This window comes from Lagopus leucura, unplaced genomic scaffold (assembly GCF_019238085.1).
Source record: "Lagopus leucura isolate 7727_CA_CO unplaced genomic scaffold, USGS_WTPT01 Super-Scaffold_100002, whole genome shotgun sequence".
Classification (NCBI taxonomy): domain Eukaryota; kingdom Metazoa; phylum Chordata; class Aves; order Galliformes; family Phasianidae; genus Lagopus; species Lagopus leucura.
This window is the reverse complement of record NW_024962263.1, coordinates 69,270,199-69,294,913: the sequence shown is the minus strand read 5'-3', so window position 1 is coordinate 69,294,913 and position 24,715 is coordinate 69,270,199. Positions and strand designations below refer to the sequence as shown.

Sequence of the window (24,715 nt, the reverse complement as noted above, 5' to 3'; positions counted from 1 at the left end):
GACTCTGTCTGATGTGGCCCTGCGTTCCAGCAGCCACCTCCAGCTCTCCCATGGCCACCGTGGGGAGCAGCACCTTGGAGACACAGCAAGGGTCTATGGGTAGGGATCCTGCGTGCCCAGACGAGGGGGGTTGCACACTTCTGGGTCTGCAAGGGAGATGTGAGCGTGCACCCAAGTCTGTATGTGCATGTGGGACATACTGGGATCAGCTGCAGAAGGGGTTGGAAATCTGCAGCTGCATAGTACTGCTTTGCAAGTGGCTGATACTGTGCTTATCAGTCGTATGGCTGATACTAATCCGCAGTCTATAGTTCAATGATTGCCAGTTAATTACATGCCATAAATCAGGCAGTACACCTCTTCAGTGCTGATCTGACTTATGCTGCACGAACTGCACAGTTTTTCCCTGTGACAAACTGTTTCAATAACAGCAACAAAAATCACTTCTCCAGAGCAAACCCATTAGACCCTTGAGTATAAAAAACCAAGCAGCTTCCATCTACAGCAATACTGCTACTTCATATTTCAGTCACTAGGAATTCAAGTATCTTTAAACCTCACATAATTCAAAAGCCCTTTTCTTTTTAAATGCAGGCTAAGAGGACAAAAAAAAAAAATCCCTGAAGAAGACTTTACGTTTCATTTCCTCCACATTCAAAGCTCTGCTGGAGTACGAAGGCTCCTTTATAATACGATAATGGATATGTCTAATAAATATCCTTTAGTGATACTGGAAGGGAGAAGACTCAGACAATAGACTAAATTACTGCGAGGTCTGAGAGATGAAAATAGTAGATCAATCCACTTCTCAAGAATCTCAATATGTGTTCTGCTCATTACAGACACCAGTTGCCCAAATAACTACTGGCTAATATGTCTAGCAAATGTTCTTAGAAGTAATTCCTAACAAATAGAAATACATCTTACAACAGAACAGTATGACTCAGTCATTCCAAACTGGCTTTTATCTTATTTTTCTAGAGAGAGAAAACAAGCTGAAAGATGAAGCACAAAAACAAGCTTTGAACTCATGATCAAGAATTACATACATCTGGCTTTGAAAGAAAGGGTATTAACAAGGCAATAACTATGACAACTCCTGTATGACAGAAAGGAAAAATTGAAATAATTAAAAAAGCAGCATATGAAAACTGCCAGCATAGAATAATACTGGAGAACCATCCAGAGATACCAAAATCACAGTGCAACTGCTCAAGAAAGTCCTCACAACAAGAACCAAGCGCTTTCCAAAAATACGACTCGAAGATTGAAAAACAAAAAAAAATAAAAAGAAAACCAACAAAAAAACCCCATCCTGCTGCAAAACACAGGTGAGGAAAGATATCCAACAGCAACATTTTTCTGCCTTTGCTTTACCTTTCAAAGTTTTTTGCAAATTACACAAGACATTCACAGTCACGGAAATTAAAACCTGATGATCAGATTAGAGATCTGATAAAGCAGACTTTGAGAGCATAAGAACTTCATTTTTTTTTCCTCTTTCTCTGAAATGACAAATCTAATTTAATCCAAACTGTTCCTGCAAATCCTTAAATGCCACCTTTGCTTCAGGCAATAGTAGTGCCCACCTGATAAAACTGTAAAACTTACAGGTCTGAGCCTCTCTGGTTATGGAGGATGCAGGTCTTGGGTATTTCAACAACTGGTTGACTAATCTAACCTCTGGACCGGCCTCTAGACTTGCACTACAGACCTCCTCTGTCTGGTCTCAGAGTAGTCCCTGACAGTCCCCAAACTACTGAAGCTCCTGTCCTCTAAGTCTGACTCAGGTACTGTTTCAGACACATCCCGCAGCTCATGCCTTGCAATTCGTTTTATCCAGACAGGCCTGTGCTTGGCGTGTAGCAGGCCTACACAAGAGTAGGTACTTCCCTTCCTAAACAGACAGTAACATTATTAGAATTTCCTGTAAACAGGCTTGAGAGATCAAAAAATCATTCTCCAGAACACAGGAGCAGACTTTTATACAGCATCATGTTCTCTAAAAGTTAAAAACAAAAACAAAACAAAAAACAACCACCAAAAAAACACAACAAACACCCTCCCTCCACACATCCAACTAGGAAACAAAAATCTTACAGTGTTAGGAATGTAGCTTCCAAATAGATTGTTAAGAAAAAGACTAGGAAGTATAAGAGTTCACATTTTCCTCTCAAAAATCACTATCTCTTTAGAAGGTTTCTGGAACTGGTCAGCTTAGAGATAGTGCTGGGCATTCATTGCTTTAAGACTCTACAAGTGGATACAGCCTTCTTAGTAAGAGCACTACAAGAACTCCGCAGTAATTAAATCCATATCCATATCGAGGGCAAAGAATTGAGATCTCTCTGCCATCACAATGTCTTTTAGCCACTGCAATTTCTTCAGGACTCCCAACTGTCATCTTCACAGTGATCACAGTAGCTCTAGATCGTGCTGTAGTATTGGAAATACCTAACAGTCCATAGCGATGTGCCTATTAGCTGCACCATGAATAACAGCAGCACAGATAGATGCTCCTTCACACTCCTGTTGCTTGAGGAAACGTGCCAGCAAATTAAGCCTGTGTCAGCTTAAGTTACTGTATAAGCCCATGGCAGTTAGCACTCTTATTTTGCCAAGTAGCCAGTGATTAACTCTTCCTACCAAACACAGCCATTTCACACTATCTTTTGGCGCCATGTTTGTTTGCTGTTGCACAACTTCCTCTAGAAGTACTGCCACCACAAGCAAGCCTGGCAAAAGGCAGGTACACTCAGATCCAGCATCTATCTCACATCTTCCGTCTCTATCATCAGTGTGGCACACACCTGACTGAAACACTTTCAGTTGCTTTATCTCAATCCTATTCACACAGAAAACTTCTAGCCCAACTCTTCAACACACTGTTATACAATCAGGGATGACACCATGACCATATTAATGCTCTATCAGGGAACTGCAGCTGAAGTAAATGGAGACTGTGCATGAATGTCCTGTCTCTGTTAATTCTCACAGGAGGAAGGAAAAATATCATAACGCCAAACTTGAAGAAAGAATAGAAGGAAGAGTCTTAACTATACTGGAATAAAGATTGTGTCTAGCACAATAAAAGCATACTCGTAAACAAGACATATCAAAGTAGCTTTTTGTGCTAAAGGTCTTGGAGGAGCAGGCAGTCAGTGTTGTGAAGCATGCTCAAGGCTGGTGTAGCAAGGGGATGGAAGAAGCCCTGGCTCCAACCCAAACCAAAAAGCACATGAAGTGGGAACTCAGGAAGTGGGGAAATTAGTACTTGCTGCATTCTTTGCACCCAGTGAGAAAAAACACACTGGAGACAGGATGCCACTCTCCTGGGGTGCACTGTCACACAGGGCAGGGGCACTGAGAATTACTAGGCAGGGAGAGGAGAAGAAGGGGAAGCAGAAATCTGCACCAGATTCTGACATGGATTGCATAGACTTGTGTATCAAGAGTAACTTCAAGAAGACGCAGGATTCAAATAGATACTTTTCCAAAGAAATTGTAGATAAATCTAGTAGAGATGATGCCTTTCCTGAACATAATGATACTCTTGCAGCAAGACCAGGGTTCGGTTAAGATCCTTCATGCCAGAGCTGAAAACAGAAGTAGTTACTAACATTTCAAGTTGTGCCTAAGCAGGAAATCTTTGAAACTAATCAAGAGCATCCAAAGGAGGGCAAGAAAGATGTATGAAGCAGCAGCTGAGGTCCCTGGGTTTGTGCAGAGCAGAGGAGCTGAGGGGAGGCCCGATGGCGGCTGAAGGGAGCAGAGGGGCAGCGCTGAGCTCTGCTCCGTGTGACAGCGACAGGGCCCGAGGGAACGGCATGGAGCTGCGTCACGGGAGGGGCGGGTGGCGGTCAGGGACAGGGGCTGCAGCGGAGGGCGGCGGGCACGGAACGGGCTGCACGGGGCAGTGGAGGACAGTGGGCACGGCCCCATGCAGGAGTTCAGGGAGCGTTTGGGCAGCGCTCAGACACGGGGTTGGAATTTGGGGTGGTCTTGCATAGAGCAGGAAACTGCACTTGATTATCACTGTGGGTCCCTTCCAATGTGGGATGTTTTGTGGGATAAAAATTGCTTTATCTGAAGATGTACAATAAAAAGAATTCTAGAAGAGTCCTCTCAGATTAAGGGACTAGAAGAAGGAAACAATACACTCAATAATTCACCACAGATTTCCTGCTGTCAATACGTGACCATAAGGATGCAGGCATGGCTCCATCAAAAACTGTTGACCAAAATATTCCGACAGAACAGTTGGGTAAATTAATATGAAAGTATGTAAAGAATAAAGAGGCTGCGAAACAAAGCCAAAATGAAAAAAAGAAAAAAAAAGCAGAAAACCATCACCCTTTTCAGTCTGTTTAGAAAAAGCCCTCAGCCAATTTTCAGTTGAAATGTGTCATGCTTACACTGACATTTGTCCACGTTAATGCTGCTTGCAAACCTGCAAGGGCAGTAACAGTGGTGCTGACAATTTCTGTTTATCTCCATAGGCCTGGTGGCAGCTAATAATTTTCATACCAAAGAAAGGAGTCAGCATGTTGTCATCTTGGATCTGTTTGCTTAGAGTAGAATTACATAGAACGAAAACCACTTGAGTAGGAAGTCTCTTGCAGCTAGGAACATTACATCACTGAGTATCAAGTAGAGAGAGACACATTTAACATAGTATGAGGAAAATTCATCACTGCTACGACCAGAGGACTCTTTGTACCTTATGTAGGCCGTGAGGATGAGAAGGAGAAAAGGGGGGGTGCTGATTTGCTTCGCTTTTGAGATTATTATTTTTTTCATAAGTAAATAAAACTAGGTTGTGCATTGCTCAGAAAAGTATTTGAACCTAAGACTTCTTTCTTTGTTCAAAATAATCAGCTTTTAGTACTGTCACGTGAAATTTCTGGAGGGGCATCTGAGACAGTCTCAGGCTACAGTGAGACTCTTTTTTTTTAATTTACTTTCTCTTAGGAAAGAGGAAGCGACTGCCAAAGGCTGCATGAAGTACTCAGATTTCTTGGTATGAGTTATACACTCCATCTTCTATCCATGACTCAAGGCTGAACACAGGAAAAGGCAGAAGAGGAAGTAAAGTATTGCTGTGGGTGAGGTCTAGTGGTACGTTGTGTTTCTGTCCTTTGGGCTCCACTTCTGCCATTGAGATGGGTTAAGGAAGTCTGAAGTGTGCTCTTGTATAATTCTTACATCTTCAAAAGAAGGACTGCATTTTGAATCATCCATGTTAGAAACAGCTCAAACAAACAGCTCAAACAGCCACAGAGGGATGAAAACAAAAGAAGAGACCATTCTCCATACCACAGTTCATGGTCAACCTAACTCCTTTTCTGAGGCTTACAAAATAACCAGCACCCGAAGACATGACAGAATGAGATGTTGAATGAAAGTGCAACTTTCTCAGAGATCAGAATTTCATTAGATGGTCCCTGGAACTGTGAGAAACCATTGAATAAATTCTTTCTTTTTTTTTTTTTCCCCTCAAATTAAACCTGAAATTTTTCATCAGAGAAGTCTGCACAGGTCTGTTTTAATACCTGTGATTATGGCGAAACACCAAATCCATCCCATAAAAGGCTTAAAAAATAACCCACAGATTATCACTCAGTTGCAAGTGGCCAATAGGCCTGAATTTGTCTGACACCAAAAATAAAACCTCCGATGACTTCATTTTAATGTATCTTCGAACCTCCAAAGAAAAGGAAAAGCAAAAATCTACCTGAAAAAGCTGTGGGTTACAACAGTAACAAAGACAAGGTGCTACAACAGAAGAGCTCAACCTTTCAAAATTCACAGAGGTACCTATAAACATCACAAGACAGATTACAAGACGTGCAGCAACAAACAAGCAAGTAACACTCGGTAAATAATGGAGACTTCCACAACAGCTCAGCAAATACTGACAGCAGTAAGGAAATGCCTCTTTCAGAGCTGGCACACAATCCTGCATTTTACTGCCTGGAGTCTCCCAGTTAGTCTGAAAGACATTCTACAATGAGGGTTTTCTAAAAGAAATGATTAATGAGGTTTCAGTGTCAGTTCTTTGAAAAATGATGAGCTAGCTACATGCATCTAATGAGTGTTTAAGTCTGAGAATTCAGTATGTTATGTTTATGAATTTATTTAGCTTCTATGTGGATGTAATTACCTCAGAGAAAACTGTCATGTATTTGGCAGTTTCCACACTTCTAAATTTAAAAGAAAAACAACAAAAAAAATACACGGACACTATGTTTACATGAACCTGAAAGCATGAGAGAAAATGAGGTTGCTCCTGCTATGATTTCACACAGACTGCTAAATTAGCATTATGCCAAGGGAGAAGTAAGTTTTCTCTAATCCTAACTTCTAAACTCCAGAGAGATCTTAAAAAAAAAAAAGAGAGGGAGAGCAAAGAAAAAATAAAACAGAGTAGGGAGAAGTGAAATGATGCAACTAAGGAGCAAGAGCAGAAGGTTAATATTTAAAACCCAGGCCTCGGGGTTGCTCAGTGCTCTGTAAATAGAGTGCTGATCATACTCACAGGAAAACTGCACAGCTTTCCACAAATGGCTGTATTGCTTCTTACACATTGTAAAATCAAATTGTGACATGCTGTCTCACCTGAACCCGACCCAGAAGAATAATCATCATCATCAATGGGATAGACGCCCGATGCCTCTTCCACAGAGCTGTTGTCCAGGTATAAATCTTTATCAGAGGTCAAATCTGCTCTCTGGAAAACAGATAAGAGTGAATGGTTAGAAAGATAACAGTTCCTCAACACAGCCAGCTCTTAATCTTCTCTCTTATTTCCAACGTTGACGTTGGTGTACTAAACAGTTTATGCAACACGTTTGTTGAAGACGTTAAAAAAAAAATTGTAAAAATTATAGCATAAAAAATATCCAAGGCTGCCCAATGAAAACCAAGGAACCACTCAATCTGTGAGAAGCAAGTCTCCTTCAGCTCACACTTCATCTCATTAAATGCATGAATGAATAAACAGGATTTGCAATATACTCTCAAGAGCTTCTGTAAAAAGAAAGAAGCAAATCCCAGGATTGAAACCTTCTGTCAAGACCTCAAATATACAAATGCTAGGGCTGCCATCTGAAGTCAGTCATTTGATCTCAACTGGAAAGCAGTAAGAGCACATATCAGAAAACACCTCTGATACACATTGAGCCAAACTTCACTAAACTCTCTACAAGGTACTGTGAATAACTGGGATGACAAAATACAACTATTTGAAGGACAGTGCCGGTAACTAAAAATTATTACATATTTCCATCTGGATCCAACAGCAAGTCTACTAAATTCAGGTCAGGCAAAGTACCCCATTTATAAATGAATACATCTCTCCTAGAATTCAGCTGTAGCTTCAGCAAGCTATAAAATTGCATTCTTCTGACTTCTATCACATGTCTACAGATTATTTCCCTGCAAAAGAGAAATTCGGATAATGTGAGCTGATAATAGAACAAGGTATCAGTAATTGCTGTAGATTGACAATTCAAGTTTTGAAAGATTAGAAATTGTCTTCTTCCACAGCAGCGTGTGTTTTCTCAGTAGAGCATAAAATAGCCTACAGGTGCCATCTATTTTTTGTTACTAACAAGATACCTGACAATATGATTGCTATTAATTTTACCATAATTTCTGTGAACACTGGGTTTGCCACAACTTGTTGATAAAAGGAGAAATATTATAGTTGCAAACAGAGGTTTTTCAGGCAGCACTGCTGTGCTGTGCTGGCACAGGTTGCCCAGATGCTGTGGGGTCTCCTCCTTGGGGATGTTCAGAAGCCACCTGGCCATGGGCCTGGGCCCCCTGCTCTGGGTGTCCCTGCTGGAGCAGGAGTGGGCCAGAGGGGCACAGAGAGCCCTGCCAGTTTCAGCCATCCTGGGGTTTGGGAATTCTTTGAGGTTTAAGTCAAAGTGCAATACAGTGCCTAAATCCATCTGTTCTGTATCTCACAAAACTTTGTTCCATTCTGGGTCCCAAGGTTTTCCATTTGTGATTACATTTTACTGCATGGCACTGATGGTCCGCTTTACAGAAAATTTGCTGTAGCTATACCAAACTGTGAAAGGGGTAACTCCTGTATGAAAAGGCCCGTATGTGAGTTTCCAAGGTAGTTTTTTTCCCCACAGGTCTAAAAAATGGAGCATTTCAGAATAAAATACCTTTGCGCTAGAGGTACCTAAGACTTCTCTTATAATTCTGAATCAGAACAGTCCTATACGGCTTTCCTTCTAAAAAGGAGAACAGAAAATCATGTTACTTGGTCAAAATCTTCTCTCCCTACTGCAGCTTTTACCTGTGCAGTAGGGGGAGATGTGCTTGCTGTGGGAAACAGTTTTTAAGCCAGGTTTACAGAAGGCCGCCTCTCCACCTCTGCTTCCAGTTCACACGGTCTGCCTGAAACCGGCTGCGGTCCAAAGCAGAAATTCAAGATGATGTCTGGTCACCATCAGTGGACTTAATTCCTTTAAAAGATGTCTCCAAAGGAAGCCTTACGGTGCCCTGGTGGGTGTGAAGGTGGTATTGTAATTAAGACTCAGCTGAGTCTGTTTGCGTATGGGAAAACAACTCCCCACGGCAGGACAAATATCCTGCCATTGATCACGCTGTGACAATGGGACAAGTCACTTTGCCCCACTTTACTTTCAGCCACAACCACGGTAAAAACTGCTCAAACCTCAATATCAGGCAGCAAAAAAAACAACAAAACATATTTAAAAAGGAAAAGCAGGTGCTTATGAGTACACTAAAGCCACATAATATTATCCATTATACCTTTTGAATAAGCATTACCAACTCCAAGCTGGGAAAAAAATATATATAATGTACCTGTAGAAATCTCGTAACAATGGAAATTACCAATAGAATTTGAGGACAGCTGAGAAACAGCTTGAGTTTGCAAATGCTAATGAATGAAAATAAGCCTGCATGACAACAGAAGCATCCCAAATCCATGCCCAGAATTTTTACTGTTGAATAAAAACACAAGCTTACCAATCACTTTATTTTCCCAGGCCATCTCCCAGTTCTTTCTGTATCAGAAGCAAATTTCGCATATTTCAACAACTAGCCAACCTTCCCTCCCCCACACAAATGTACCTCCTGCAAAACAAACAACCCTGTTTTGTTCCTCTATCCAGGCTCAGAAGAGTCAGCACAGCCTGCAAACGTCCCTGACAAGTTCTCCCAAAGTCTCTGTTTCTGCAGGACAACTGAGCAGCTAACCCAACCCAGCCCCAGCTTTGAGTGCCTACCCAGACAGGCTCCCCACTATTCACTCTCCTTTTTTCAACGAGTTATGGCTCCTTGTCTGCCAAAAGCTGTTATTTCTACTACACTAAGATGTCCTCAATTTTAAGGTAGCTGAAAACAGAGGATCAGAAATGGAAGAAAAGCCTGAGTAGCTTTCAGCAGCAATTCTAGCATTCGTTGTACTCTATTCTGGGGATGCAAAGGATACACAATATGAAATGTTATTTAATATCTAGTGTTGGGGATGGCATGACTCTATCAGAAAGAGAAAACTATTCCCCACAGACTCTTACAGATTTAGTATGCTATTTACCATATGGAGAAATGTAAGTACAGTGAACCTCAAGCACAATTAGATCAGACATCAAACTCCATCTGAAGAACGGACTGTGCAGCTTCTCTAGTCAGAAAGCCCATTGCTGAAGCCCATTTCCATTACGAATCATTTTCCCATAGGAGCCTCAGAACACAAGCCTCTTCTCAAAGCAGAGAAGCAAAGAAGTGCTCCTTGGCTTAAAATTCCCCAGGCAGGAGCATGGGCAAATGCACTGCACACCCATACAGCCTCTTTGCAAGCTGGCTAGTAGAGCTAGAATGGGAGCATCCCCACTATGCCCATAGCTTGCATCTCATCTCTTTCCCCAGTTGCTCAGAAGCACACAAGTCCATCTGGAATAGAAATTATCTTAAGGAAAAAAAAGTAGAGAGAAGAAAAGTCCAACAGTTAACATTTTTGCACAGCCATTAAAAACATTTCCGGAACGATTAAACTTAGAAAAATGAGAGCCAATTAATGGAAATAAGAATACTTCACAGTGCTTAGTGAGCATCAAGGACTGAAGCTACGTAATTTTATGCTAAATAAAAAACAAATTTAATATTTTCTTGACAAATGTTTTCTTGCTGGTCAGCTGGGAATCAATGGGGGTTCATGGACTACTTCCAGGATGTCCACAAATGGTAAGTTGGAAAAACAAGTCTGCTGTCAGTATGCTTGGACAGAGAAAGGTCTGTACTGGCACTTCAATACATTTAGAAGGAAGATTGCAAATTCTAATTCCATAAATCTTTTCTAAGATACTCTGAAGGCTAAATATTTAAGAGACTATTTCCCATGGCTAACAAATGAATTGATGGCTCCCATGTCACTTTTATGTAACAACATTATTTTCAGTTCTATTAAAACGGCAGGAACGCCAGGCAAGGATGTCTCCGTTATCAGTCCTTTAATCTGGCCCTGAAGCACAAAAACTGCTCATTACCTCTTGACAGAGATCGCATTCGCGTCCATCATTGTTATCCCACTTACATTTTTATTCCAAGAATAAAATGCTGCAAAATCCTGTGACCTGAATACTTCACACAGTACACGCCAATGATCATTGCTTCCTGTCTGGTTATTGACTGTACTGGCATAAATCTAAATCTCGTGGATGTAGTGTAGATTAGTGCTCATTAAGTACTAGATAAAAGACACTCCCATACCACTCTATGTTGAATTTGAAATCTCAAAGTTTACTGAAGCTTACATTTTTAATGGTTCCTAACTTAAAATTCGTATCATCCAGGGCACACTTAAAAAAAAAAAAAAAAATCATTCTGTCAAAAAAAAAAAAAAAAAAAAGAGAGAGAAGAAAAAAAATCCATTTTTTCTGACTTATCCTGTCATGAAAGGCATCAATCATTAATCATAATTACAATGGCAAACAAAAGTTGAAAATGATCCCCTTTCCAACCGTAGGGCCAGAAGTGGATGGCACACTTCTTAGAAAAAATTGAAAAAAAACCTAAAAAATGAAAATCCCTAAGGCCCCTGTTCTAGCCATTCCCTTTTGCAGACCTGTTGTTACATTCGGTCCTTCTGTTATGTGAGCATGATTTAGGGGGTAAGACATCAAAGACACGTATGCCACGTGAATGAAGCCAACAAAACCGGTGTGATGAGCAGCGGAGAAGGAAGAGGAGGAAGTCATGTCTACCACGCATGCTGTGGCTGCTTGAAACTCCATCAGAACAGCGATGAGTAACTGACATATGGAAGGAAACATTTTATTACTTACAGATGCACTCAAATTTATTTCTTTGCCTTTTTTGGTATATCTATGGGATAATGAATTTGAGGTTTGCAGCAGGGTTATTAATGGTACATTGCCTCCCTTTTTCCCCAGATGGAAATCCTTTAGATGTAACCTGTTTAGTATGCGCAGAACGAGACTCATATTTTAAAAGTGATGTTATATCACAAACTTTCAAGCCAGAAGGCTCTAAAAAATTTGCAAGCATTGCAGCTGTTGATTAATTTGAGATCTCATATGTAAAAAGGAGAAAGGAAAACAGATTTTCCTCTTCTATTAAGAGATCATGCTGTTCAATTAGTGCAGGTACAAAAGGCATGTTCAGCTGGTGATTGTGAGTTCATCCAAGTGATGAATTGTCCATAATACTACATTTTTGGAAAGCCACATATCTGAATATATTCATCTATAGCCCAAGGGCCCTTGCACAATCTCGTAGAAGGGTGGAGAAAAGGCAGTTGTGAAGGAGAAACGTTTATTTCCTTGAAAGCTTCTTGCAGAAGAGACTGTGAACTGTGCCCTGACAGCAGGCAGACCTAGCAGACAGCCACAAAGGCAGCAGGCATCTTGCTAATCCTGACTGCTATTTCTCTGTCTTTCCTCATCTCATCAGGAAGTTAATGATGAGACTGTCCTCTTAAGAGTCTGTTAACTTGGTCCAGGAATAAGAATTGCCCAGAGAAGTTGTGGGTGCCCCATCCCTGGAGGCACTCAAAGCCGGTTTGGATGAGGCCCTGGGTAGCCTGAGCTGGTGGGGGGCAGCCCTGCACACAGCAGGGTACTGGAACTGAATGGTCTTTAAGGTGCCTTCCAATCCAAACCATTCCATGATCCTTCGCTTCTATTTTAAACAAGAAACTCTAGTTCTTTCCAGAGAATCCAGCTGGCGTGCTTCTCTTGCCATTTTCATCCCATTCCCATACACAACCTCAGGGATGAGCTGCTGCCAGCTTGACAGCATTCACTCACCTCCTGCATCTCCGCACAGCCTGCCTGCACTCCACTGCACACACCTGCTTTTGAGAGAGGACTGTTTGTTATCGGATGCGAACTTCCAGGCCTGTCTTCCAATAATTGTCTTACTGCTGATGCCTTTTTTCCCTACTCAATGATCAGTCCTGCAGCTGGGCACAGAAGAAAAGGGAAGGAAAGAAGTAGTCTCTACTACTTTCAAGGTAGTCCCTATTATTTCCTTTCAAAGTCGTGGCAGCTATTTTTAGGGACTCACAGGCCGAGCTCTTCCCAGCAAAGCCCAACTTCCTGAGGTGGAAGAAGTGTTGGGTGGAGGGGGTTGGTATGCTGGTGAGCTGCTGTGGGATTTTTTTTCCAAAAAAGGATGCTAAGAAGTTAGTAATGTCATTTATGTACAGCACTCTGAGGATCCCCCATTTCCTTCTTTGCAGAAACTGTGCTGCCCACACACCAGCAATGTTAGCGGGGTGGGTGCCATCCACAGGAAAGCTACCCTACACCACAGTTGGGGTAACTGCAATCACAGCAGAGATATTCTTCCCATAACAACAGGCACCAGATTGAATTTTGCTTGTTTCAGAGCCAATGTTTTGTAGGGATGCTACCATCTGCTTTGCTCATTTCCTCGGAACGCTTCTGACACGAGGGCCATCTCCTAGCATTACCTCAGATCTGCATGAAACCCTGTACGCTCTCCCCATAGTGCCACCTCCCAGTGCCAGTCCTCCCGCTGTCCCCAGATGCAATGTGAAAACCAGCCTGGCAGTGGAAGCCACCCGCACAGCGTTTCTTAGGCCCTCCCCCACCACTGATTTTTGGCCTATTAAACAACCAGGCTGGATTTCAGTGACTCATTTCGGTAGGGCTCATTTCCAAAGGTATTTTTAAAAGTAAAGAGGACATTCGCTGCCCTTCCTCAGGTAGGGTGAAACAGCATGTCAGCTTTGTGCAAGCATCCCTGCTGACACTAACGGGGTGTTTGCCCGTGGCCCAGTGCAGCCTGGTGCGGGCAGAGCTGCTCCGGCGCTGGCAGCGCACGCCAGAAAGATTCTTCACGCTGCCTGCACCCTGTGTGCAAGAACTCCCTGATGCTGCACAAAACGATTGCTTGAGGCTTCCAGCTTCTCCCGATGGAGGAAGAAAGGGTCTGACCGTTTGTGGCTGCTGAGGAAAAGCGCTAAGCCCAAAATAAACCTGAGTAGTGAACAGAGCCTCTGCTACCACAAGCATTCAGCAGCAGAGGAGTCCACCAAAGAGCTGATTTACAGATTGCCTAACGTCGGAGCCAACAGTCAAAATACGCATGCTTTTAGGATGTACACAGTCTGTTTTGGTAATTAGTCTGGCATAACAGAGGCGTATTTGACAGCGACAGAATTAATTAACTCTTGCTCAAGTCAGGCATTTCGGCAGCCGCATGGCTCACATTGAAGCGAACCACCTCACAGCCGTGGTGCCCACAGGGAAACACTCAAAGCCAAAGAGCACCCCAGGGCAAGGAGACATGAAGAAGCCACAGCCACCACAACCACTCCTCACTGGTGGCTATATACCAAAACAATGGCTGTGCTGCAGTCAACAGACCACAGCTCACGCTCTAACAAAGTCCCAGAAACTTGTGTGCCTGTTTTCTGCCTGTTTTCTAACGATCAGCCATGCTTTAGAAATATTCCCCATCGTGCAATTGCATGCTGTATGGTACATCATGTGATAAAAGAACTTAAAATGATAACAGAGGAACTTACTTAAGCTTGACTAAAAATGGTTTTCCTCCCATCATAAAGGCTCCACAGATCCTTCGGCTTTCTCACAGCACTGGAGCTGAGGTTTCTCCTGCCTTGAGGACAACATAAATGTCCTCTAATGTTTTGGCGTGTCTGAGGTAAATTCCGATGGAAAAAGCTTCTCTCTTTCCACTTCCTCTCACAGCATCTGATTTCCAGCTGTACATTGTTTATCTACTAAGTGCACACAGAGATCAAACTTCTGGTCTGTTAATCCAGTCCCTTGTCCATAAATTGCACTGCTTGGGGTGGGACAAGGAGGCTGTGTGTGCTGGAGGGTGGCGATAAACACTGCAACAGGAGCAGACAGAGCTTTCCACTCTGATACATCTGGGACAAAGGACCTATCAAACAACTTACTCCACACTCTCCAGCTATGACAGATACTTAGGAGATAAATAAGAGAGAATCCCAGTTATCCAACATCCCTTCAAGGCTATCCAGCGAGGCTTTAGCCCACAGGAGGTTGTACTAAAGGACTTCTAGCTGAGCAAGACAATACATGAGTCTGTCCCTACAAAATACAATTTCATCATCTTCCCTGCAGAAGATACCTACTTCTTTATTCAGACATACAGAATCTTCCGAAACAACGGAAGACCAGTCAGGGCTATACCTCAGTGAAGAGCAGAGTGGTCTTCTCAGAGGTTGTCCCACAGCCTCAACTCGCATCTCAGCATGTAAAAGTACCTGGATTACAGGATATGAAACTGCAGCTTCTCATTTTCTTTCTAGAGAAATAACAGCTCTGCTGTTGGACAGCAATTGATGCTAGAAGCCCACTCTGCTGAAGTGAGCAGCCCTGTTACTCCCCTGCAGACCCACAACTAGTAACTGTGTGGTCAGCCCTCCTCCACAATGACAACAGCTTTGGATTTGGAGGGTCCCTTGGTCCCATGGCCACATGAATTCACACTACCAGAAGAGGTTGCTTAGAAATGATAGAGCAATAAGGGAAATCTGATACAAAAAGCCAAAGAAACAGCACTCCATGCTGTTTACATGAAGCCTCTGATTTGATCTCATTTCACATTCCCTGACTTCACACCAACAGGCCTTTCTATCTGTGAAACCCAGAATCGAACACTGCAATTCAGTTATCTCCTTTACCTAGAAAAACCTCAAGATAAAGCAATTCTAGTTTCCCACATAAAAGCAAAAAGTTTAACACCACGGTTTCTCTGGGAATCCCAAAATTAAAAGAGTCTTGCAGCTTTCATGCCGAATCATCAATTAAAGCAAAGAGCAGTTTATTCCTTGCCTTTGACATATGCGTGGTATAGCAGGGAACTGTTCGAGATGGGCTACAGCTCAATCAGCTTGCAAAGTGCTACTGCAGGCTAAGATACGAAAAGGCAACATGCAGGCGAAACAGCAGCAGAAGCCAGCAACGGCCATTGTGGATTGATTTATCTCAATTAGCATAGCAATTTGCTGCACGTTTCCAAAAAGCGCTGATCAGTTTCACCAAAAAATAGGATCAAAAACACCGTGCAAATTATTGTCACGGCTCAAAACACTGAGCAGTTTCCTAAGGACACATCCGCCTGTCTGCAGATAGGTTAAATTTAAGGCACAGCCGTGACCGAGAAGCTAAATGTGCTCCTTTGAAACCACTGAATGAAGAGGTTAGTGTCTCCCTGTCACCTGTCACCAGCCTGACACTAATCATGGGAGATGCAGGTAACTTTTGCTGTCCAGGTCATAACTACACGTACCTGGCCACAGTCAGTGTTTTTGATGTGCGCTGACTTTTCAACACATGCCTCCCCCCCCCTGCTTTTATACTTTACTGATCCTTTTTCCTAATCAATCAGAAGAACTAACACTTATATTTTCCTCCCTCCTCTTGAGAACGTGGATGAATGATTAAAGCTGCCAGGGCAACCTCTTTGGCATGCATGCCAATAACTTCCCACCTAATAGCCTTTCCTTTGCCTCACTGCCCTGGCCCACGGGTGATTACTGCAATCCCTTGAAGTGGTCAAATTGCAGGGCAGCCCCCATGGAAACCTATTTGGAACTGTTCAAGCTCATACCAAAGAATGATGTTTTTAATACAGATTGTTCTTTTTAAAGCCCTACAAAAGCAGCTGTAATCAATCGTAGTGGGAGCGCTGCAAACCTCCACCAGTTTCAAAAGCCCCATATTGATTTCTTTCCAGTACATGGATTCTAACAAAATAACCTCATGTGAGAAGTCCACAATCAACTAACAAGGAATCACTTAAATTAAGGTGTTTTGCCATTAGTAGCAACAGTTTGCAGTAAGCTATCTCAGTGAATTAAATTCCCACAGAATGAATGGGGAGATTACATACAATTACCAGAATTACATTGAACATCAACTAAACATTACTAGTAAAGGTGATGTATAGCACCTAACTTGGTTAAAGTCAATGAGGAGTCAGTCTTCACCGTTTAAAGGCTGAGTGCTTCCAACTCTTTGAATGCAGCACGGTGAACAAGCATAACCTGTTATTCAACAGTCTTTGAACAACAGGGTCCACAAATCTCCCATTGGACATTTCTGATTGCCAGCAGTCAGCAGTCTGGTGACATCCCACCAAAGTTTGTGTGAAGGTGAAAAACAGCCCTGGACAATCTGAAATCTGTCAGATCTTTCTAACATTGTGTGTTGTCATAGCAATTACCTGAGGGAACTTCCCTCCACTCAACAAACACACAAAACATTTCAGAAGATGGTCATAAACTGCTCATAACCAAGGGAAACGCTGGTGGTAACACACTCACATCCCACATTCTCTAGGCACTTACTCAAGGAGAGCAAAGCTCAAGTGAGCTTTAAGCATGCCTAAATGCTCTTGGTTTTCCTTTAATAGGATATGCAGATTGTGCCCTCATAATTATTTTCTCTCATGTTCTTTTAAACAAATATCTTAAAAATAAATAAACTGAAAACAAGCATCACCTTTTGTATTACTTTGGGTACTCACAGTCAGCTTCCACTGAAAAACAGTGTTGCCTAATGATATAAAATGTAAATTGAACTGCAGTTAATGTGAACTTTGTGTTACCCTGCAGGACACGCTGCATACACCAACTTTTTTCCCAAGCCCATGGGAATGAACACTGCTGCAGTTGTTCAGGAGACTGCTTCTAACTTGTCCAACGGTGACTGGAAGCTCAGGGCCGGGGGATCAGTTCTGATCAATCTGTAACTGGGTCTAATGAGGCTAAGAACAGCCGAAAAGACAAACTGTGTCACTGCTGCTTTCTGCTGGCGTGGACTTCTTGGACAGAGATTGAAAGCATGAAGAGACCAGACATCCTCATGAGATACCACTTTGTATTCCAGATCCCACAAACGTAAGACAACAAAGATGCCTTTATTGCTGTTTCCAGTTGCCAACCAGTCTAACGCCCACTCATCTTCCTGGTCTGTGAGATTAAGTTGTTAGATTCAGTACTCTGATCCTGTCTTACTTTACTAAACTTGAAGAGAAATGAAGGGAAATCTGCTTCCCTTGGTTTAAACGAAAGTAACCAGGTAAGTTGTTTGACTGCACTTTGATAGTCATAAAGCTGACTGAAGAGTAAAACACAACAAAGATTCTTAATTGTATTAAATATCTGTTAACAAAAGAAGTAAACAACTTCTTTATTTTCCCTCTAGCGTTCATGCTTTAAATAAGAGTTCTGCTGGAGGGAACAAGGATTTCACTATATCTACGGCCAAGCTCTGACTCTTCATAAGAATGTCCCAGTGCCACAGATACAAGGCTGGCAGCACTCTGAGATCTTTATTGCCCGATCAACAGTTTAAAGCTTTTAAAAATCCATATGCCTACAAAACCTCCTGGGGCTGTTGCACATTGAGGATTTCACAGCATTATTGACCCGGGCAGCCTCTTTATCCTCAGTAAGTTATTTTAAGCAACTTTCTGCCAGCAAGCAAGTCTCTTTGTTAGGTTTTGCCTGTATTATTGCTAAAGCCCTGCTTACAATACCGCATAGAACGGGGAGGTACTACACACACACCAGAAAAAAGTCTGACAAGTTCCATTCTTATTTTCATTGTTCCCATTTTCTTGATATCATTTAATGCCCTACAGATGACTGCACTGCTGCCAGGAGTCTTGCTAACCACCTGAGCTGCCTCCCGTGAGGGGGCAACATGAATGCACAGTAGAAGAAATAGACCAAATCCACATCTTTTCTGGAGCATGTAATTTAATTTGCATGCTTTCTTTTGCTTTTTTGGTGTTTTTTTTTCTTCTTTAGTATCTGTTGTAGAGATACAGAAGCAAGCAAATATATTTATTACCTACTCAGTAAGGAAGAACATCACCTGGTTTTGGAGGTAAGGAAGCAAAGAGGAAAGAGAACTTCTCAGATTTCCAACTAAAAAAACGAACACTGTGCGTTACTCTTAAATCCCCTATGAGATAAATGTTGCCAGTTTGAGGACCACATTTCTGTGGCACAGCAGAAGAAGCAAACCTCAACTCTGCCCGCATCGGCACACATCAAAAAGCAATCTCATGCTCTTCTGCAGTCTTAATACATGGAGATATCAATCAACAAGACAAAGCCAGCACATTAGTGTTCCTTGAATTGTAACTTCTGAACAGACACAGGTGAGCAGCCTGTTCTCCTAGTCTGAGGCACTTGGACAGCTTCCCTCTTCCTTCTCTCCTTCCCAAATTACCAAGGCACATCCACGCTTCCTCTACCTTCCTACTAATCAGAAGTACTAACACAGTGAGCCTGCCTGGGAAAGCATCTCTAGGCTCAAAGTCAAATGAATGCTCTTCCCATGCTCTGCCCACCAAGGTCACATCCCATAGCAGTGAGCTCTGAACCAGACATGTGCCCGCTGCCCTGCAGCTGCACTTTAAGCATTGCTGTATCAGCAGTGCTCCTGGGTTCCACATCAACAGCACTTCACAGTGGAATAATCACAAAAATTGTGACAACTGAGGAGCATTTTCTGCTCTTTGACAGCAAACACAAAAGCAGGGAAATGGTTACAACAAGGCAGTTCTAGCTGCCATGACTTAATTCACCTATGAGTCCATGTGCTACCTACAGAAGCCCATCATTTCATTTCTAAGTTTCATATCTTGAAAGCCAGTGTGGCCAGTGACACTTGGTGTCAGCAGAACTGCTATTCCCATATTAAATCTCTACCTTGCTGAGTGAATGGAAAGAAGAAACGTTTCCTAAGTTATCATCAGTCCAGGTAAGTCTGCAAACAGCAGAACACTTTTCAACTCATCTTTTATGGAAGCTACCAATTCAGCACTGGCATCTTCATTTTCCTTTACAAAAACAGCAAACATAATGCTAAGTAATCTGCTAACCTTGGGATATTTTATATACAGCACGAATGTATTCCTATTATCTGCACCTTCTTTTCATCCCATGAGTTCTGCTTCAGAAATACAGCACACAATCTGCTCCAGATAGATGTCAGTCACTTGAGTATGTTCTCTTATGGATTCATTGTTGATACTTCCAAAGTAATTGGACTTTACAAGGTCATCCCTAGATTAATAACAGAAGTTTAATTAAATACACTGCTTTTCCTCTGCAAACAATAAAAAAAGGTTGCTACATGGCCAGCACTAGAGAGCTTCTTTGTTGCTGTTTTTGTTTGCTTCAATAAAAAGGGTCACTCAGCATGTCAAAATGGGACAAACAAAAGGGGGTTCGTCAGCCTACGCATTAAGGATGTCAGCTACTTTATAGACCTGACCTCACACAAACCTGTTCACTCCCCTGAGTTGTCAGCTTAAAAACAAATCTGAGGACACACGGGGGAAGAGTAAAGACTGTGCTTAAGGAGACTATACGGCACAGTCTGCACATCTGCCACATCGAGGCCACAAGTTCTGTGCTGCCACACTACGAGTGCATTTGCATACTTATATCTAAGAAAACAGAATAGCCAAGGTCTGCTTTCAACACAAGCAGAGTAACACAAAGCTACGTTTTTAACATACACATCTGTACAGAGACATGCATCTGTAACATGGTTTTGTTGGAAAGTGTCGAGTTTTCTCTCACAGTAATAATTTCTTTCATTTCAGATTAGACTGTTGGACTGGGATCAAGAGTAAACCTCTCACAGGGCAGAGCATGGTGGGTAAATCAGCTTTTCTGAGAAACAGATATCAGCAAATTAGATGAAGAGCTTGTCGAAAATACAATTCTGCAAATAATACAAACAAAGGCTGCTTTACATGATGACAGGGAAACAGCTGAGAAGCAAAAAGGTTGAGAGCACTTCTGCTGAAAACTTCCTTCATGTCTGTCACTGATGTCTTTCCTTCAGTCACTCAGAAGTTCATCTGACTTCATAATGACACAATCGACAGTGATCATTAGGCAGAAGAATGGAAGAGCTCCTGGTGTTCTGATAAAGCAGTCATCAGCTCATTCCACAAACAATGAATAATGCTCGTCCAGTGAAATACATAGCCACACTTCACTAAGGGGAAAATTAGCTTATCAAGCTACACTGACACCCCAAGAGTTTGCTGCGCTGAAAGTGTTCATTTACCAGACTGACAGAGCACGATTCCTTCTGGAGAATGAAGGCCCGCGCTCAGCTCCTGGCAGTGATTTTCTTCCTCCATTAATTACGTGTGCGCACACATAAACTCATGCTGCAATCCCCAAGAGAAACGTGTGATGGTTTCAAAGAGCAGATTACTGGCTTACAGCTCAAATACAGCAGGTTATGCAACCGAAAGGCTTAACAAGCCTCTGTTCCTCTTTTAAAATTAGTTGGAAGGGGGAAAAAATGAACAGCTATGAAGAAGAACACCAAACAGTGACATAAATCCAAAAAATAGTGCAGGAAGGAGAAAACAAGCTGCAGTATAATGCTTCAGTTTTCAATTACCAGAGCGAGGCAAGAGCAATAAGGTGCTGTCAATGGCTGCATCTGCTCAGATGCTCCTTGGCCTGCTGTTAAGCAAGACTCACTCTATTTTTTACCTAAACACCACCTTCTTTATTAGGCTGTTTGCAATTTTAAAAAGAAGGAATAGGCAACGTTCTGCAAGCCTAACACTCTTCCAAGGCTTGAGATGTGCTTATGGATGTTCCTCCAGCTTCCAACACAAAGCTTGGAACACAAAGGAGAAGGACTGGTACACCCAACCTGCTGTAAGCAGGAGAGGTAAATCCAACCCGCCCTGCAGCCAGCTGTTCCAGAGCCACTGGGCCACTAGCAGTGTGACTGCAGGGACACTGCCACTTGTCACATGGTGGGTCAGCAGTCAACAGCATCAGGCAGGTAGCAAACAGCCCTGGGACTCCAACACGGTCCTTTGGGAGAACCCATCACAGCATGGACAAGTAATACTTCTTCCTCATTGCTTCCCCACTGGAGCCAGCCTGAAATTGCATACAATTTGCACACCTAGATTGGCATTAGGAAGCTACCAAGACATTTCAAGCACACCATTGCTGGGCACAACCCATGGGAAGTATATTTCTGCTCACCCCACCACAGCTGGCTCTGCAGCAAGTCCAGCAAGTATGGGATCTGATTTTCAGAAATCCTATTTTGCGGAGTTGAAGGTAGTTCTGCTGTCCCATTGGTTTTACCCGCTACAGCTGCAATCCAAAGGCAACAAAAAATGATGTGTTCCTTCAGTGTTTGCAAGGTGTAAAAGTGTCACTCATAAATTTGACCACATCACATCAGCACAGTCTGCACTGCTTTTTTGTTGTTTTTTTTTTCCAAACAAATACAGAAGGTTCAAGCAAACAGAGGGATAATTAAGGATGCCTCACACCAGCTCTCCACCTCGTACTACCTTATGAAATCAACTTAACATCCTGTTGTTGCTTTATAGCCTGATCGTCCCAAAACTCAGCTCGTGTCCACCCATGACTCACTTGGCGGAACAAGCTGCTCCTTCTCTTCCAGGCCAGCTCCCCTGGAACACACAGACTGAGGTTTCCATTTGCTGGACAAGGTTGTCATCCATGACATTATGCAGCGCTGAAGGAGCCAAGCAGATTAAATGGACATCTGCCTTCCTAGTCCGCTATAAAAAGTGGTTTAATACCAAGCAGTGTTTAACAGTAAAACTGTCTGCAATTACTGCTCTATAATCTGTGAGTAATCAATCAGTATCAATGTTGAACTTTCATTATTGCTTTTCTGTAAGCAGCTGGAAAAATATCCAGGGCACACACTCTGTTTTTATACCTCAACACTAAAGATGAATTAATCACAGATTCGCTCTGCATTCACAGTGATCCCAGCACACACGTCAAGTCTTAGCTTGTATTTTCAAAGCAAAGCACAGCAGATGCCATAAACCCACCTGTTACGGTAACTATTTGCCACATTATTTCCCTTCTGCATGCACTGTGGAAATAAACACAGGGTGGCTTTGCCAAAGGAGAGCAGCACATCCTCATCCTCCCTCCTCCTAAATGCCAGCCCTGCAGGAGGGAGCCATGGAGCCAGGCTGCTCCGGTTGCAGCCATCCTGGGCAGCAGCCTCCAACTCCACGACTTTTTCAGACTTGTTGCTTGATGCTGTAATGACTCTGGGATTAAGACTGTCATGTTGGGGATTCAAAGGCTTACTTCATTCCTTTTAACAACCTAATCCATGCTGACACTTTTTTGTTAAGATGTAAGCATCCCTCACTCATGGAGCTACGCAGACCCTGCTAGTAACAGCTACGCAGGCACTCGGCTGACATCTGTGCCGAAGGGAACAAGAGCAGCTTCCCTTTCAGTGCGTGAAGGCAAAGAAGGAGAAATGGGCCCTCCAGCCAAGCCATGGGACTGGGACTGAGCTGGTGGCAGGCAGCCCCAGGGCTCACAGCACCTTGTGGCAGGTCATGCCTGGATTACCCTACTTCTGTGCTGCGCGGTGACACGGGACCAAGCCTTGCACTCCTTCCAGAGTGGATTAAAGCCAAGTCTTTTTATATTCCTTTATTCTGCTGTGTGGAGGTTGCCGCACAGTGTGTAAAGCACCTGACTAGCATCTGTCACCTGTCCATCCAATCATCCCCTGCCAACAGCAAGGATTTCATGCCCCAGAGGCTCTTGCTTCATTTGGCTGGGGCAGACAGATTGTCCAACAAATGCCACTTAACTGAGATGTGGCAAAGGTGAGACCAGGTCTTTATAAGTGGAATATCAGTGTTGGTTTCACACACCTTGGAGGCAGGTCCTGTCCCACATATTTATTCACCAGTGGTGCCTGGCATCACAGTTGCTCCAGATGGGCAACCCAGAACAAGGGCACCGCTTCCAGCACACCTGCTGCTCAGCAGCCACTCGAGCTGGCTCTTGGCTCTGAAATGAAATGGGGCTTTCAGCTGAGCTGGTTGAAAGTGCCTTGGCCTAAAACACAGCACTGCATGAAATCTATGGAGTTCTCCAGGCCTGATCCGCATCTGTTCCTTCCCCCTGTGCCACTCTCTGCTTAGCAGAGAGTGAAGGATCAAAGTGGCTTGAACTGTCACATGTCCTGCGGTGTGCCACGGCAAACACGTGCTGGCAATGGACATGAACAACTGAATTTTGTAAGCAAAAGCATTTCACAAAATCATTACCATATGTCCATCATCCAAATCACGGCTTCACTGAAAACTCATGTCTATTCACATGAGCACAGCTGGTGCTTCAGCACTGCAGTCTGGAAGGCGAGATGAGAGATGTGGAGTGAGCTGCTGAGACTGCAGGGCTGCTAGGAGGGCCCAGAAGGCACTGCTCATCAGACGGCAACACAAAACCAAAATGTGTGCCCATCTCCCTCCCTCTCAACTTTGCTATACAATTGGCATGATCACTACAGACGCAGGTTGCCTCTCATTTTTTAGCCAATGGACTCAGGTTGGATTATCCCTTTCATGGCTTGGATATAGCAGCGCTCTCAGGTGAGACTAAGGACACAAGGTGACGAAATCAAGGTGCATTCCATGCATCCAACTTCCAGATACTCCTTCTACAGATCACAATTGCTCTCAGTCCTGCTTTTAGATGTCTGAACTCAGACACCCCTCCTCCAACCAGAACCAAATTATTAATGAAAACATCCAGGGGCAGATGTGTGCTTTTTACAGCTTTTAGCATCCTCCAGAAATACTTAATTGGAACTTCAGGAGGAAAAAAAGAAAAAGGATAATCCTCTGAAGCCACAGGACACAGCCAGCAAAACTCCTGTTGCATACAAGATGCAAATCAACACTTAACAGCTGACCAGTCTGTCTGACACAAGTTAAATATGGGTGTCAATCTCTGACTGAATTGGCACCTATGAAGTCAGGTTCTAGTAGATCTGAATGAGTTTTGAAATAACACAGCAGAGAGGCACTCTGCAAAGCCAGCAAATCTGTATTTTCCAAAGGAGCAATTACTGTGACAACAGGGTATTTAAAAGGCTCAGAAAGAAACCTCAGTGCTGTCATAAGCTGCACGGAAAAAAAAAAACCCAAACCCTGTGACTTCAGAGTACAGACCCATACTTTCTCAGCTGATGGTTCCAAGAAGAGATCTCTGTTTATTGGTAATAACACGGTATAACTCAACCAGCTAGGTGACTTGTCCCTGGACTCACACAGCGGGTACTCATTTCCCTGGTTGCTTTATAAGGAAGGAAAA

At 43.0% G+C, this 24,715-nt stretch overlaps 1 protein-coding gene across 1 annotated transcript in view; it reads right to left on the bottom strand.

Moving 5' to 3' along the window:
* Window positions 1-24,715, bottom strand: part of SDC2 (syndecan 2) — a 56,851-nt gene that overhangs the window by 4,910 nt on the left and 27,226 nt on the right. Inside the window, exon 2 of the mRNA XM_042869583.1 lies at window positions 6,619-6,730. Within this exon, the coding sequence (XP_042725517.1) occupies window positions 6,619-6,730 (112 nt within the window). The remainder of the gene's footprint in view (window positions 1-6,618; window positions 6,731-24,715) is intronic.